General features: G+C 40.2%; 1 protein-coding gene across 1 annotated transcript in view; it reads left to right on the forward strand.

The window, feature by feature from the left end:
- The first annotated feature begins 6,303 nt into the window (after positions 1-6,303).
- The window catches only part of ENPEP (glutamyl aminopeptidase), a 33,960-nt gene continuing 24,013 nt past the window's right edge, over positions 6,304-16,250 (forward strand). The window contains exons 1-3 of the mRNA XM_053975674.1: positions 6,304-6,937; positions 11,770-11,911; positions 14,730-14,861. Coding sequence (XP_053831649.1) covers positions 6,309-6,937; positions 11,770-11,911; positions 14,730-14,861 — 903 coding nt within the window. The 5' untranslated portion in view covers positions 6,304-6,308. The remainder of the gene's footprint in view (positions 6,938-11,769; positions 11,912-14,729; positions 14,862-16,250) is intronic.

A 16,250-nucleotide genomic window follows, 5' to 3' on the forward strand; every position in this document is an offset into this window, starting at 1 on the left:
GTTGTAAGAGTAAAAGATTCAGTCTTTTAATCTCTTTTAGTGATTAAAAGGATGATTGATTCTTCTATTCTGTCTTACCAGTTAGTTTGATGATGTCTCTTATTTCCACTGTGTCTTTTCTAGTAAGATGAGAAACCCACAATTTACTGTAAGTGAAAACATGCATTCAACTGAAAACACTTTTCCACAGTAATCTCCATTACCTGCTCAATGAAGACAGTATCACACTTGGATTTAGTACTGACTGTTCCATGCTGAGCAGACACCACTACTGGGCTGACTGATGATTCGTTTTCACTCCTTTGGCCTCTGATCTTCCCCTGACTTTCAAAGGAGAAAGCAAGTACAAATAAGTTTGCTCTGAAGGTTAACGGTTTCAGGCTGGGGCCAGTCAAGGTAGGAAGGAAATCTTAAACGTCTCCTCCATCAAAATGCTTTCCTTCTTCTGCTCTGCTTTCTAGACATAGAAATGCATCAATACAAGTGCATGCTGAGTGACACAGCCGTGCTTGAAGGCAGAGGTGGCACCTCAAGGAACTGCAGCTCATATGAGGGAGATTAAAAGTAGTGTCTTGAATTGCAAGTGGAGAGAGGAGGTCTTGTAAGACATCACCCTCACTCACAAAATAAAGTGAAGACAGTGGAAAGCAGGTTTCTCATTCTAGAGGATAAAATGCCTCCAAAAGTTCATGAAGGAATTTCTAAAATGCAGTATTTCATTTTCCCATGGATCTGCTGGTATGCCAACGTATCCTGGAAGTTACACTGTAATAGCTTGTTTCTCACTTTTGTTTAGGAATTTGTTAAACAAGATACATGTTGAGTGATTTGGAAAAATTGTCTGTATGATTTAAATCGTATTTTGTTGATACAGTAGAATTCTCCTCAGGTATGTTTTTAAAGACATTGGAAGGTGAAGAGTGCACAGCCGTGAACTGTAACTATTTAATGGCTAATGTTGACAAGAAAAAGGGTACAAAATTGTAAAAATCACAAAACATGGTAGAATTGGGAAGTTGGAACTGTATTCACTGCATCCAGACTATTCTGGTTTTTTATTAAAGGCTAATGATTAGAATGGAAGAACATAAGGAATCTCATCTTGGTAGCAATGCAGTGGAAAATGAAGTTGTATAATAGAATATGATAAAATAACACATCAAACCATATAATCATGATTAAGTTGCAGAAGAACTTCTTAAAAGGGCAGGTAGGGATAGGATAAGAGGTAATGGCTTTGAACTGGCAGGGTAGGCTGAGACTAGATATTAGAAACTCTTCACTGTGAGGTTGGTGAGATATGTCCTGTCCCTGGGAGTGTTCAAGGCCAGGTGGGATGGGGCTTTGAGCAACCTGATGTAGTGGAAAATGTCCCTGGTCATGGCAGGAGGGTTGGGAATAATCCTTAAGGTCCCCTCTAACCCAAGCCATCCTATGATTTTATGGTAAGTTCGTTTAGTAAGATACATGATATCTTATCATGAACATATGATAGAGCAAACCAAGTGATTGCAATTTGACTTGCTTTATTTACATAAATAGTATAAGAGACAGCATTCACATTTCAAGGCATAGAATCTGCACCCAGGAACTTGAAACATGAAAAGAGGAGAGGAAGGAGGCAGAGCCTCTGCTAACAGTAATCACAGTACTTCACTGAGAACAGGCTTTGAGGTAACTCCCCTTAGCCTCAACCCTAGTGATAAATACTTCTAGCACTGACCTTCTGGGGAAATACAGCAGAACCCAGAATAAGTTGTGGGGCTGCACTGCACTTCAACTGGTGTGTTACAGACAGAACTTGCCAGTCTGTAGCAGGAAATAATGCAGTCCTCCCAAAGCACTGCATCCAACAGCATCCCACAAACTGAGTCCAGATTTTAAAGATCTGAATGGGAAAACAATTATGGCCAAACAAATCCTGACTTTCTCAAGTCAGTTCAAAATATTTGCACTTCAAAACAACAGGAAACCAAAATAACTTGTTTTGGAGGTAAAAACTGTCATAGAAAAGATTGTGAGTGGAACAAGTATCACTGCAAGCCAGTAATTACTAAGACTTGTGAACTCTAGGGGATTAATGACTAATAGAGGAGTCAAAGCCAAAAGATAGAGACAAAATCAGTCATTACAAACACAGGAAAACACTAGACAAGGGAATAATTTCTGACAATATTTGTTTCTGACCTGGTGGAACAACATTCTAACCAGTTTCATATTTCTCAAATTAATGTCCCAAAGAGTTTTTTGGTAGGGGGCCACAGAGGAGAAATCTACAAGTGCAGCTGTGCCAGAAAGCAGTCACAACAGCAGATTGCTTCATGTCTTCTTATTTTGCAATGAAAAATTGAAGGAGTGTTATTTTAGCAAGAAGAGAGACAAAATCCTCCTGCTGGAGGCAGAAAGGATCCATTTATTACTCCAAAATCTTGCAGTAAGGGCACCTCAGAGAGCAGAAGGGAATCAGAGGTCCTTAGACTCTGCTGCCCTCATGTTGCCTTTAAGTCCCTGGACACAGGGAGACAAAGAGCTCCTTGGCATTGGCCCAGTAAGTCTTTCATGTTATTCCAAGGATGACTTGGCTCAGAGGACTTTCATTTGTTGTGAGTTGCAGTGCAGTGGAGTTTTTCCTTTTTTTTTTTTTTTTTTTTAATATATTTCATTTATTTTCATGTCTTTGATGCTTTCCAGAGCAGCTCTTTTCTCATTGTCAGCTTCAATTAAGGATATCTTCAGAGTATCTGACATCTCCCTGCAGGCCTGGAGCAGGCCTTTCCTAGTGTTGATCCTGGCTGTCAATTGCAGAAATCTTATTCCACTTTCCATACTTAAAATTGGAAATTGCATTGGGAATGAATGGCTGACAATTTGTGGATAAAAATTAGCATTCATTACATTCTTGGTAGTTGTCTGAAAAGTTATCTGTGTATTGTTCCTACAAGCATCTACATGTTCACACCAGCAATGTCATGGCAGAGCAGGGTGATTCCATATTCCCTGCATTTTAGATATCCAAAGGGACAGCATTAAGCTAGTTGTTGTAATTCTGGTGCAAACTGGGAACTAAATCCTAGCTTAAAGTAAAATTGATTGGATAAAAGAAATCAACACCAAACAGATTATAACAGGTGTTAGCATTGCCCAGGTGACTACAAAGACTGTTTAAATCTCATTTCTAGAAGTAAAGCAATTGAAGCAATCCAAGCTTGGCCAACACTTGCCTGCAGTCGTGCTTATAGCTTGTGTTGGAACAGTTTGGGGGAAGCTTTCTTTGACTTTTCATCTTATGTGGGTGGGGAGAGGGTAAACAAAGTATCTATACCTTGTTCATGAAGGCCACTGTGTTCTCCTCCCTGTTGGGGTAGATCCTGCTCCCTGCCCCCTTCTGCCTGGAGACAGCCAAACAGGGGGAATGCTAGCACTGCTTTTGGGAGCTCTGCCCTCCTGCACTGCTCCTGTGTGAGGAATTAACGCTTTGGGCCCTGTTTATCCTTGGACATGTATATTGGGTCACTGGCAGAGGGAGCTTGTAGCACTGCTGGGTGGCTGCAGGAGTGTCAGCAACAAAGCACGTTTTGGATGTGGGAGGAGTAAGCCTGCTCATAGCCACACATATCACAAATATATCTAGTTTTGGCTGCAACTAGGTCGGAATCTCAGTTATTACAACGAGAAGATCAGTGCTACAACTTGTATATAACTACACTACTGCTCTTGACTGACAGCTTGTAATGGAGTTTAGTGCTAATATTGTCTTCAAGGCTCAGGATAAGAAATACATATATATTTGCTGCTTCGAACTAGCTCTTCCACCTTTGTTTTCTTGATCTTCCTTTCTTCCAGTGAAGAAATCTTCAAGTGTCTTCAAAACTACAGTAATTAACTTGCTCTGCAATCTGTACATTCAAACAGCAGTTTTCATCTTCAGGTTAAAAATGTAACAGAAAAGCTCGTGGCTTAGGAAAATATAAATGGGAGTGATGTAAAAGCCATGTCTGAAACTAAGACAATTTGTTTTCTTATCACAGATAGCCTGCTCTGGCTAAAGATGCCTTCTTTAAAATCTGTTGTAACTCTTTTTCCTTGTCCTGCCCAATCAGAACAAAAGAAAAGATGAAATGGTTTTAAATGTTAAGACTATGATCTTCAGTGCTGGCCCTGCTGCTAAAAGTTGAATTCTTACTCAATCCATTAAAGGGCATTGGTTTCCCATGTCATATCTAGTTTTGATCACAGCAAAGAAATGGGAAACAATAAAAACAGGCATAATGTGAAACAGATTTTAGCTTTCTGCTTCATTTTTTTTGCATCAGCCTCTCACTTTTGAAAATAAGTGAGTAAGAGTTAATGTGATGATCTGCAAAAAAAAAAAAAAAACAAAAACCAAAAACAAACAAAAAAACCCACCAAAAAACCCACCAAAAAAACCAAAAAAAACCAAAAAAAACCAAAAAAAACCAAAAAAAAACCCAACCCCAAACCGTTTCATTTCTGTAGGAAACCCTTGCCTTTAAAACTAGATGATATATAAACAGCAGTGTGCTGATGCAAAGTGGGTGGCTAAAGTTCCCTGGGGTGACTGATAGTATTTAGAAGTGTGGGTGTGGCTTATGAACAGATCAATTTCTAAACAGACTGGGTGAAATTCCCCAACTTAGTGCATCTCACTTGAAGCGTGTGTCAACTGATTCTAAAACCTAAGTCAATTCGTTGAGGTGAAACTTCATCCATCTGAAAAAAAAAGGGAAGGGAAGGGAAGGGAAGGGAAGGGAAGGGAAGGGAAGGGAAGGGAAGGGAAGGGAAGGGAAGGGAAGGGAAGGGAAGGGAAGGGAAGGGAAGGGAAGGGAAGGGAAGGGAAGGGAAGGGAAGGGAAGGGAAGGGAAGGGAAGGGAAGGGAAGGGAAGGGAGAAGAGCAAGGCTGAGTACTCAGAGAGTTGTAACTGATGTAAAAAGTGAAAATAATCCTAATATGATAATAATCCTAATATTAATAAAATCATATTATTGTAATCCTAATATTAATAAAATAATCCTAATATTAATAAAAGTGATAATAATCCTAATAGTATGTCTCCTAATAAACTAAATCAGGAGGCATAAAGCCAAACTGATATGCCTGATTAAAAAATCTGCTCAAGTGGACTACATAAGTGGAGAAATAGGGTTAAGAGATGCAGGGACAGACATTTTTGTTCTACACTATTTTCCTTTAGTCCAGTTTCAAACAAGGTCAAGACGACCACTGTGCTGTTTCATACTGCATTAGCAACATCTTGCTTGCAGGCTTAGCAAGGCCTTACTTACAATAAGTTCCCTCAAGCAGAATCAGGCTCTATTCAATTAATTTGCTTCAATGAAGTGCCACATTGTGATGACAAGCAATAAATGGTAAATTAGATCTTTAGTGCATAAATCATACTTAGAAGTGTCCCTCACAGCAAGGGTTCACTAGCAGCACTCTAATTGTGCTGACTGACAAAGCAATGCTGTCTCAGGCTACCAGCTTGCATGCATGGCTATGGTCAATCTCCTGGAAAACTGGCCCTGTGAGGGGGAGAGGAATTACACACATTTTAAAGTTTGAAGCAGTGATCAAAATTTATTGTTCCACTGTGCATTCATCTGTCTGTGACTGCCTTGAGTTACTCGGCAAAAGTAAATGAGCCCAGAAAAGAGGGGAAACAGCTGAAAGATATATGTGATTTTTGCAAGTTTTGAGATGTCATTTCACAAACTATAGGGTGGAAATTCAAGGAAATCTTTGTTAGTAAGCGGAAGAAAAAAAAAAAAAAAACAGCCCAAACCTCAAAAACCTAAACAAGACACAGCAGAGGAAAAAAAAAGGAAGAGGTAGTGGTGAAGGTTGAGGGTTTGGAGCAGTTACACCTCCATCTGCAAACTCCTTCTGAAAGCTGCTGACAGAGCTTTGGCATCTGATCATCTCCTGACTGCTGATTAACATAGCACTGTTTTATATTTAACTCAGGCCAGAACAGGAGGGGCTGGGGGGTGGGGTTGCACTGCTTATAAGGGGAGCACGGCTGAAACAATGTTCTTCTGTGTCAGTTCCCTCTGTCTCCCAGCCCAGCTGCACTTTGATCATTCACGTTTCCTCCAAATGCATGTTGTCTTTAATTAATTGAGTGTCTCGTGGAAAGCGAGGTGCGGGAGATGGGCAGAGAACAGCTATAGCTACACAATTAAAATACAAACCAAGACTGCTGAGTTTACTGAATGCAAGTGCTGAAGTGACTAATAAGCTTTTTTGTTGTTAATGTTTTGCTCTGAGAACAGATCCAGGAGCAGAGATGGAGGGCATGGATTTTGAGTATGAGAAGTCCAAGAGGTACTGCATGAAGACAAAGCATGTGGCTATCATCTGTGGAGTCGTGGTTGTTGTAGGACTTGCTGTGGGGCTTGGTGTGGGATTGAGCAGACCTAAAGCTCCAGAGGCAACAGAGCAACCAACAACAGATCAGACGACAACAACGGAACAGCCTCCTCCCACAGTGGATTTGGGTCCCTGTCCTTCCAAGAATGATGACACTGGAGACTGGAGAGATTTTAGGCTGCCCACTTATGTCAAGCCTGTCCACTATGATCTGGAAATCAAGCCTGAAATGGAGCAAGACACTTACAGTGGGACAGTCAGTATATCTATTGCTTTGGAAAAACCAACCAGCTCCCTGTGGCTTCACCTGCGAGACACCAAGGTTACAGAAATACCCACACTCCGGAAATCTTCAGGACAGCAGATTGCTGTGAATGACTGCTTTGAGTACAAGCCACAAGAATACATTGTGATGAAGGCAGCAGCAGAGCTCCCTGTCACTGATGAAAGTGATCCCTATGTGCTCACCCTGAAGTTTCAAGGCTGGCTGAATGGTTCGCTGGTTGGGTTTTATAGGACCACCTATACTGAGAATGGACAGATCAAGTAAAGCAGTTTTATTTATTAAGCTTTCTTCTCTATTTTTACTTGCTCAGGCCTGCTCTATTCCTGTTTCAGCTTTCCAGTCTTGTCTCTCACCAACTTACTGACATTTCTGGGCTGTTCTTTAGTTTTCTCATTCCCCTAAGGAAGATGCTGTATTCAAAGCCCTTTGGCTTCTGACTAGTGAATGTGGGCTGAAGAGATGAGGGGTTTGTTATTATTATTATTCTGAAAAACCTTTTCAAACTCTACTGGTCTGAGCTTACCTTTGAACTGAATGGCTCCCTCAAGGAGTTGGAGGGATCAAGGCCTGTTTTTACCTCTGTAGTACAATAAATAGCATACAACTATCACCACTCTCTCCTGTTATCCCCAAGGTAACAGTTGTGGTGTAAAATGTTCTTCTGATAGTTTTCCTGATAGCATACCTCCTTGATGTTTTAAGCCTGAGGAATATTCAAACCAGACTTCCCTGTCTCTCTTGCAGCTGGTTACAATTATATGTAGGAAAGTCTAAACAATTAGGGTCATCTTTTACTCTTTTTTTTTGTGCTCCATCTCATCCTTATTAATATATCAACAGTTATTGAAAGATTACGAAGCCTCTACCAGTTCAGCTAACCCATTCCACTTACCAGGTTTATACTGCTTCAAGCTCAAATGCTTCTCTTCACAGTTCTTGCATGGAGAAGACGCTCACCCATTTTCTGATATTTACATTTCTGAAATTATTTATTCCGGCCTTTACAGCTGGGAGATAAACTTGGCTAGACTTTTACAAGGCCCTGTAGCAGGAACATGGAGACAAACACTGATTGTTTTCATGGCATTTCTTTGCCCTCCTGGGACAATGGTGTCGTGAGTGAGAGTCTCATCAGCTCCATTCAGGCACTGACAGGAGTAGCAGCAGTGACAGGCACCAGCAGCAGCAGTGGATCCAAGAGGTAGAGGATAAAGCAAGCATTGATTTTTCCTGTGGAGAAGTCATGTAGGGAACAGCTTGAACACCAGGCAGCTCTTTTCCTCTTGTTTTCCTCCATCTATGACCTCAGCATTGCTCTGACTTAAAAGGTGCTTTGGTTTTATACTTTAAGCAGCTTTTGTTTCATACTTTGAGCATCTGACATCTCCAAGTCAGTTTTAAAGTGCAACCTCCTAGCATACTTCTAAGTTGAGGTGTGTTACTTTTCACTGGTGAAGGATATCTAGATATTAAATTTGTAGCCCCAGGTCTGTCACAACCCCAGAACAGCAGGATCAGAACACAGGTCTTCTGAGTTGCAGAGCAGGAGAGGTGAGTGCCTGTCCCTCAAATCCAGACAGTATAGGTAGTTAAGGGCCAAGCATTTGATACCAGGAAGAAAGGAGAACTCTAAAGCTAAAGAAAGTATAAAATGTGAGCTCACTTTGACTGTTCCTACTTCTTGAATTGGATGCTGGAAACTACAATTGCAAGGATGATCCTAGGCAGCAGTCTGAAAACTCTCAATGCAGAAAGGAGCTTGCGGATGTGAGTGTGTTAGGCTTGAGAAGGGCTTTAATAACAAGGAGTGAATGGCAAATTCTGAAATATTTTTCATGTGATTGAGTTTGGGCAGATTGCTTGTGGGGTGGCAGAGGTGATGTACATGATAGTGGTAAGTAAAGCTTTGAAAGTAAAGCAACCAACAGCCAAGTTGTTGCTATGCAGCAGAGGGTAGGGGATAGGATGGGGTGAGGAAGGACAGTGAGGGAAGGGTTTTATTACTTATTAAAAATGCATTTTCCACCAGCTTTCTACTTAAAAACAATGGTGACTGGAATTAGCATTTTTAGCCTGAGGTACACACCACCCTTGGAAAATTTCAACCCAAGTAGTTCTGTTGTTGTCATGTTGCAAGTAAATACAAATCAGATCAGGTAACAGCAATGATCAAACAAGTCTGTTAATAGTGGATGTTAAAGAGAAGGGGGCTGAGGCAAGAAGGAGATCCAATATTTAATTAACCAACTCTATTATCCCTTCTGTGTAGTGTTAGAAGCAGTGGCACCTTTAGAGAGACTTAGTAACACTGAAAGTCAGCTCCTAGGGCTAAGCTGTTCCCCAGATGTTTATCTGTGAAGGCAAAGGTTTGCCAAAGCATTGCTATAAGGCCTTTGGTTTACAAACTGGGCACGTGTCCAGGCTCTGCTGTTGCTTAGATTCAAATCTCCCAGCACACTTTGTGGAAAACAGGTAGAGATGTGCTGAACACACCTCTAAGTCTGGGATCCTTGAGAGGCTTAGGGAGAAGAGTACCTCATTTGGGGATCCTGTTCAGACAGATCACACAATCCCCATCAGGAAGAAGGTGCTTTTGGACATGCCCTGAAGCAGATCGTGAGATACCTTGAATCATGACTATTTAACTTGATGTGCACATGCAGGTAGGGTGCAGGAAAGCAGAAACTTTGGAAATGTAGATTTTGGACATAGGCCTGCCTAGATGCTTCTGTGGGTTCCCAAATCTAGCTGTAAACACTTAAGTCCTTTGGTAAAACTGTTCCCCTGTCTGCACGTTTCATTTTCCCATTGATGAAAAAGGAATAGCAGTCCTTCCCTACTTTGCATGATGCAGTGAGCATAACTACATTACACTTGTATCGTTTTCAGATCTTATGGGGAGGAGGAAAAGAAGAGTCCTTGGCTGGTGTGCTAGGTTATTCAGGGCATTAGTTTCTCTCAAGGAATGTGCTAAAGCCCCCTTGTATTTTTTCATTAACATTAAAAATAATACAAACATGTCACAGCAGCTGCCTTTGATTTTGCACTTTTATTAGTGACAAGGTATGGCTTCCCTTTTTTAGGAATTCCTTCTGTTGTCTGTAAGAGAACAAGAGGCTGGCACATGTCTAACAGAGATGTATTTAGAATTTTATTGAATAGACAAGGGAAGAATTTTCTTCTGTGTAGAAAAGTAACACTTCTGATTTGCTTCCTGAAGGAGAAAGTTTTCTCAGAAGAAGTTGGAATTTTAAGACTAGGAGAAAAATGCTTTAATTAGTCAGGGAGGAAGGAAGTCGTTTGACATGAACGACTTGTACTTCAGGGGAGGGGGAAAAAAAGGAAAACTCATCATGGTTCTAAATGCATCACTGTTTTATTTTGAGAACAGCTGGATGCATTCTCAGCCAGATCTTCTTATTACTATGATGTTTACAACTGTCAACTCTAGTTCATATTTAAAGGTCTGGACATCAAGAGCAGAAGCCACCAAGCAGTGAAGAAAATCTTATCTAAAAACTACATTATGTCATTTGAAAGTGAATGATGACATTTCATGTTTCTATTGTCACTTCTATGCATGCCATAGTCTGGAGTTCTCATCATCTAGCGTATAGGAAGGGTAGTGCTGAAGTTTTTCACTCCTAAAGTCTGTCTGCCTCTGCAAACATATGAGGATAGATGGATTATCACCTTATAAATCAACAGATGTATCACAATGTTATCAGTCTGTAGGAACAAGACATAAATGTGTCAAAATATATGGCCAAGTTTTTATCCAATAGCTGTGAAGCATTGCCCTGGAGGCTTGGAGTTAACTTAATTGTGAAATAGCTCTCAAATCCCATGAAAAGTAGAGAGTGACAACAAAGAATGCACCAAGCAAAAGAAACTCTATTGAGTCTGAAATGATGTTAAAGTGAATGTTCATTATGCTTTCTGCCCATGAACCTTTGAGCTACTATCCCAAGGAATATGAATGGAGAGAACCCAGACATATTACCTCTGTCAGGCTTGTAAATGACCCTTGCTGCTACAAGTTCCTAATGACCAGTTTAGTATTTAACCATCACAGAGAAATGCCAAGGGCAACAGAAACATTGAAAAATTGGTTGTCAAGTGAGCTTGTAGGATTGCTGCAGAACTGTAATTTATGATGTACACTTTTAATTACTTTTTGGAAAGAAAAACTACTTCAATATAGTTGAAGCAGCTGTAGAAGTGCTGTCAGAAAATACTCAACATTCCAGATTAATTGAAGTAGCATCTGTGATCCCTTTCACCATCAATCACTGGAGAATATGCTCTGCCACTGGTGTGGGTCACTGATGTGGGAGCCCGATGTCACTGAGAGAAGCAAGCACAACATGAACGCTCACAACCTTCACCTTATGTTTTTCCATGACCCCTATTGTCTAGCTCCTTCAGCTGGTTGTGCATAACTGAGATGACTTTCTGACCCCCCCAACACAGCTTGCATAGCATCAGTTATGTACTAGGATGTAACTTTCCATGCTTTCTCCAGCAGTTTCACTAATGGAGTCAGGGGAGCATAAGAGCACCAGGAAAAAACTGTATGTGATAAATGCAGAAAAAGAAATACACAAGCAAGATGAGATTTATTGGCATTTGCACAGTTTCAAGGTGTCGCTTCAGGAGATGTTCAAGACCCTAATCCCAAGATATGCTGTAGTGGGTAAACAAGTCTTGGAGTGACTTATTCCTTTTACGTGATATCGTCAGTTCTTTATTTTAGGTGCATAAATCAATGGGAAAGCTCAGCTGGGGGAGAGCAAAGTTTTCACTATGCATGAGAGGTCATGCCTCTCTTATTGCCTGGTTCCTAAAAATATTTGATGATAAGCAATTTGCATTAGCTTTTGCTCTGAAACCTAGAAGATGTCGATGACAGACTGACTATGTCAGCTCGTGCATTTCTGATATCCCCTACTTTTATGAATGGATAAATATGCACAAATATTTGTAGTTGAATTTTGTTTGTGAAATCATAAAAAAAAAAAAAAGCCTAGAAATTGCAGACAAGATTTCAAAACCATATAATGAAGCCTTGCCAATGTGTTGTTTGTTTCAGGAGCATTGCAGCTACTGATCATGAGCCAACAGATGCGCGGAAATCATTTCCCTGCTTTGACGAGCCAAACAAAAAGGCAACTTACACCATATCCATCATCCATCAAGATACGTACCAAGCGCTTTCAAACATGCCAGTACAGGTCTGTATTTCCCAACTGCTGCCTAAGTGGAATGGCTCTGTAGAGCCACTGAAAGGTAATGTGGGTTGCCAGGTTCTGTCATGGTCACAGACTCTACCACTCAGGCACTGGAAAACTCACGCTTAATAAACATTCCATGAACAGAACTGATTGGCTGGTTAGGACTTGAAGTGGTCCACTAGCACACAACATGGCAGCACGGAGTCAAATCCAAAGCAAAAATGAAACACCTCTTCTGTTGTTAGCCAGCTGACCCTCTGTTCAGATATTCTAGGTGGGCATCCCCTGCTGACTATAAATAGATATTGGCAGGTTCTTCAGTCAAATTGGGTAGGCTCAGAGAATGAGTAGTCTGAAAGACAGCTGCTTCCCAGATGGAAAGTCTAAAATAATCACTAAAACTGCATAATGGTCCAGAACAAGGGTCGGCTGATCACAACATAATGGCAAAGAATCATCCTAGCCAGAAAGACTAGGATTATTCTTTTTAATAATGGAGGATCTGAAACTGCATCTGTCAGCTCATGGGTGTGGATATTTGTCATTCTACCATGTCTATAATTTCCTAAATAATCCATTTCTAGACCTACTGTCAAATTCCAAATTTTGCATGAAATTCAATGGCATCAATTATCTACCTCTGGGCCTTCTGGAAGAAGGCTGAATGGCTTTCAGACGAGACAGTTTCTACTGAATAGTTCAACTGAATGTGTAGTCTATTGTATAATTTCTACTAATAAGTTCTGAAGTGGGAGATAAAGGGCCAAGTTAAAAAAAAAAAAAAAAAAAAAAAGAGCTTCCAGCCTCCAGGCTGTTGGCATTTGCATTTTTCCAATCACTCCCCCACGCAGAAAACAAAGGTCTGCTTTTATTTCGAGTCCCCCAAACTTATTCTCCTAGCAAGGCAGCTGAGATATCTATTACCAGGCTGATGCAGATGCATCCATACCCTTTGCACATTCAAAGCTCTGACCCATTGTTATTAAAAATATTTCTATGATACCTAGAAGACCACCAGGCACTTTGATGAACAACACATGAAAGGAGATTGCTGTACCTTTCCTCACAGACCTCAGATAAGTGAGAATACAAGCAAGAAAGGGGATAATACCATATGTTATCAAGATTTATTGCATTTTGAGAAATACTTTACACCTTGACATCTGGACTTTGCCTCTGTTATGGGCCTACAATAATAAGCTTGAAAAGGGCTAACTACTGCTTCTTAATTGATTTGCTAAAATATAAATACTAATAAGAAAATGTAAATTATGCTGTATTCATCTTGAGGTTTGACTAAGGGATTATAGCAGGACACTTTTCATCTGGTCAAGGTCAGTAGCTCTGGTCTTAGTAGTGGAAGAACTTTGGGAAAGATCTTTTCCATCTATGGAAATATAAGAGTTGTAAAGGCAAGGCACGTTGTATGTTAAATGTCCTGTAATTTGGGTGGTGTGGAGCTTTATAATCAGCATGGCAAAATCAGATCAGCAAAATCAGAATCTTGTACATTTCATTTACATTTTTCACTAGTTTCTTCAACTTTTTTTCCACTCAAGTCCTGACTTTGTTGAAATAACAAAAGATATCAAGACAGAGTCAAAATGGGTAAAATAATGGAAATTTAGATTGTGAATACCTTTTTGAAAAGGGGCTGTGAATGTCTGTGAAGAGGTGCTCATGGAATCATATTACCTGTAACATTAACTGTCTGTGGTTTATTTATATTGTGTTTATAACAAACAAATCTCATGAACCACTGTATCTCTAGAAGGCTAATGTCTTTTATATGCTTTTGGCTTTTGTTCTATTTAAGTTAGTCATCCAGTCAGAAGCACAAAAATTTTCACACTATAGCAGAAAAAGGACAGAAGAAATATATGTTTAGAATAGAATCATAGAATAAGCTGGGTTTTAATGGACCCATTAAGATCATCAAGTCAATCTCCTGGCCCTGTGCAGGACACCCCAAGAGTCACACTATGTCCCTAAGAGCATTGTCCAAATGCATGTGGAACTTTGTCAGGTTTGGTGTTGTGACAGCTTTCCTGGGGACCCTGTTCCAGTTTTCACCCTCTGGGTGAAAAACCTTTTCCTAAAATCAAACCTAAACCTCCCCTGACTCAACTTCTTGCCATTTCCTTGAGTTCTGTCACTGATCGTGGGAAAGAAGAGATCGGTGTCTACCCCTTCCTATTTAGTATTGACAACAAACTTAGAGGAGAAACCATCTGGGAAAATCAGGATTTTTAAAAATTTATTTGGAAAATAAAAATTATGATCAGCACTAAATTTTATGTATATTTAGGCAACCCACCTAATAACCTAACCCACCATTCATTTGTATTTGAATTAGTTCAGGATAGATTAATTAGACTGGTCTATATCCCAGATAGCATCCCTGCATCATGACTTAAATACATGATGCAGGTATTTAAGAGAGGGGAGATTTCAGTCTCTTCCCTTCTCTATCTAAAGTGATGTTATTTTATGCAACTATTGCAAGAACAAAGCACGGCATACACAGAAAACTCCTGTTGGCAAAATTTTTGTTCATGTGAACGATTTCAAATCCCTGATGAAAATTAGGGCAAGGTAAACCTCTTTAGTGCCAAAAATGCAAAGTACCATTTCGTGTATTGCAGAAGAAAAATACCTTGTCTGTTCTCATGCCTTCAGCAATGAAATGTCAGAAGAGGTGGACCTGGTGAGGTGATTTGTTGCTCCTATGCAGTTGCAGTCTTCATACAAATATTGTACTCTTATGCATGTGTTTGCAATTTCAAAAATCAATTTGATTATTTTTGCATTTCTGCAGCAATCTGTACAGCTCGGTGATGGCTGGAATCGAACAACTTTTGAGAAATCAGTCCCCATGAGCTCTTACTTGGTATGCTTCGCAGTGCACCAGTTTACCTGGGTAGAGAGAAAATCCAAAAGTGGAAAACCTGTAAGTACTTCTGCAGCCTGAATATGGTTCAGATGACAGATGTGCCTTGATTTGCATTTTTTCTTTAAAATCTCTTTTTATACAAACAGGGACATATTCTTCCTTTTCCTGTAGCTTATTTTATGCAGCCTATTTTATCGGATTATGTGTTCACAGTGGTCCCTTTGACCTTGACTACATACAGTGTTTTGCAGTCCTTCCCTGTCTCCCATCTTTGTGAGATCCCAGTTAGTACCTTCCATATAAGCACACAGGTGAGGAAGGAACACTCTTTCCAAACTCATCCCTGACTTGAAGCCCAGTGACTGAAGTAATGTACAAGTTAGGGGGTACAGGAGAGTCACAGGCCATGAACACCAATACTTATAGTTTTCTGTGAGTTAAAATTGCACATGATGTTGTTACAGCCATTGAGACATAGGACTACACTGCTATGTGCCATTATGTACTGGCTTGCTTTATATTACCACAGTGGCAACAGGCAATGTGTGTTTTGTAAAAATAAGTATAGAAGTGATTGATAGTGTCTGCCTGAACAGGTGGATATTTGGTAGATCCTCTAATGAAACAAATAGGTTTGTTAAATTAAAATAGCTCCTTCATTTAGATGCAGTAGGCAGGCCAATCTATTTCTTGCTTAGATTCAAATCTCCTGAAGGTGTAGCTGATCAGGCATAAAGAGATCACAAGACATTATATTGAATCACAAACTGAAATCCAAAATACAACTCACCCCTCAACAGAAACTCCTCATTTAGCCTTAACCCAGTTTGGGATACTCAACTTGCTGATATTTGTTTATTGATTTCGATTTTTTTTCTCATCTGATACAGAGAGTGATCCCTAGGACTGTATGCCCTTGCTTCTTCCCCTTCCTTTCCCCTTATGTAACACAGGGTCTTGTCGTTCACGTGAGCTGGCAGTGGTTTCCTCGTTTTCTGGAGATAATGTCACAAATGGACAGGGAATCTAGAATAAAACCCCACCCATTCTACTGTTTCCTTAGCAAGTTAGCTCTTCCTTAGTTTCTTTACCCAAAAAAGCTCATCAAATCCTTCCCTACTGAAAGCTGTTCACTGATGTTAAAAATCTGTCTTGTAGAAATCTCCAAAGTTCTGATTCAGCTCTTAGCAAAGACTTCCTGCCACAGGACTGTGCTGAGACCTCCCTCTGTGCCCTTGCTAGCATCATGCTGTATGCTTATATTACTTGACAAATAACTGAAGCTAAATTACACTTAGACAGGCAAATGGAGCCTGGTGTGAGAAACAGATGTAATATTCTTAGTTCTCTGCTGTTTGGCTAAGTAATTCACAGGAGTACATTTTTAGGCCACCCAGTCACACAATTTTGTTAACCAACTGCTCTTCAGTGTAGCTGGTCCACTCA

Source organism: Vidua macroura, chromosome 4 (genome assembly GCF_024509145.1).
Source record: "Vidua macroura isolate BioBank_ID:100142 chromosome 4, ASM2450914v1, whole genome shotgun sequence".
In the NCBI taxonomy this organism is placed as follows: Eukaryota; Metazoa; Chordata; class Aves; order Passeriformes; family Viduidae; genus Vidua; species Vidua macroura.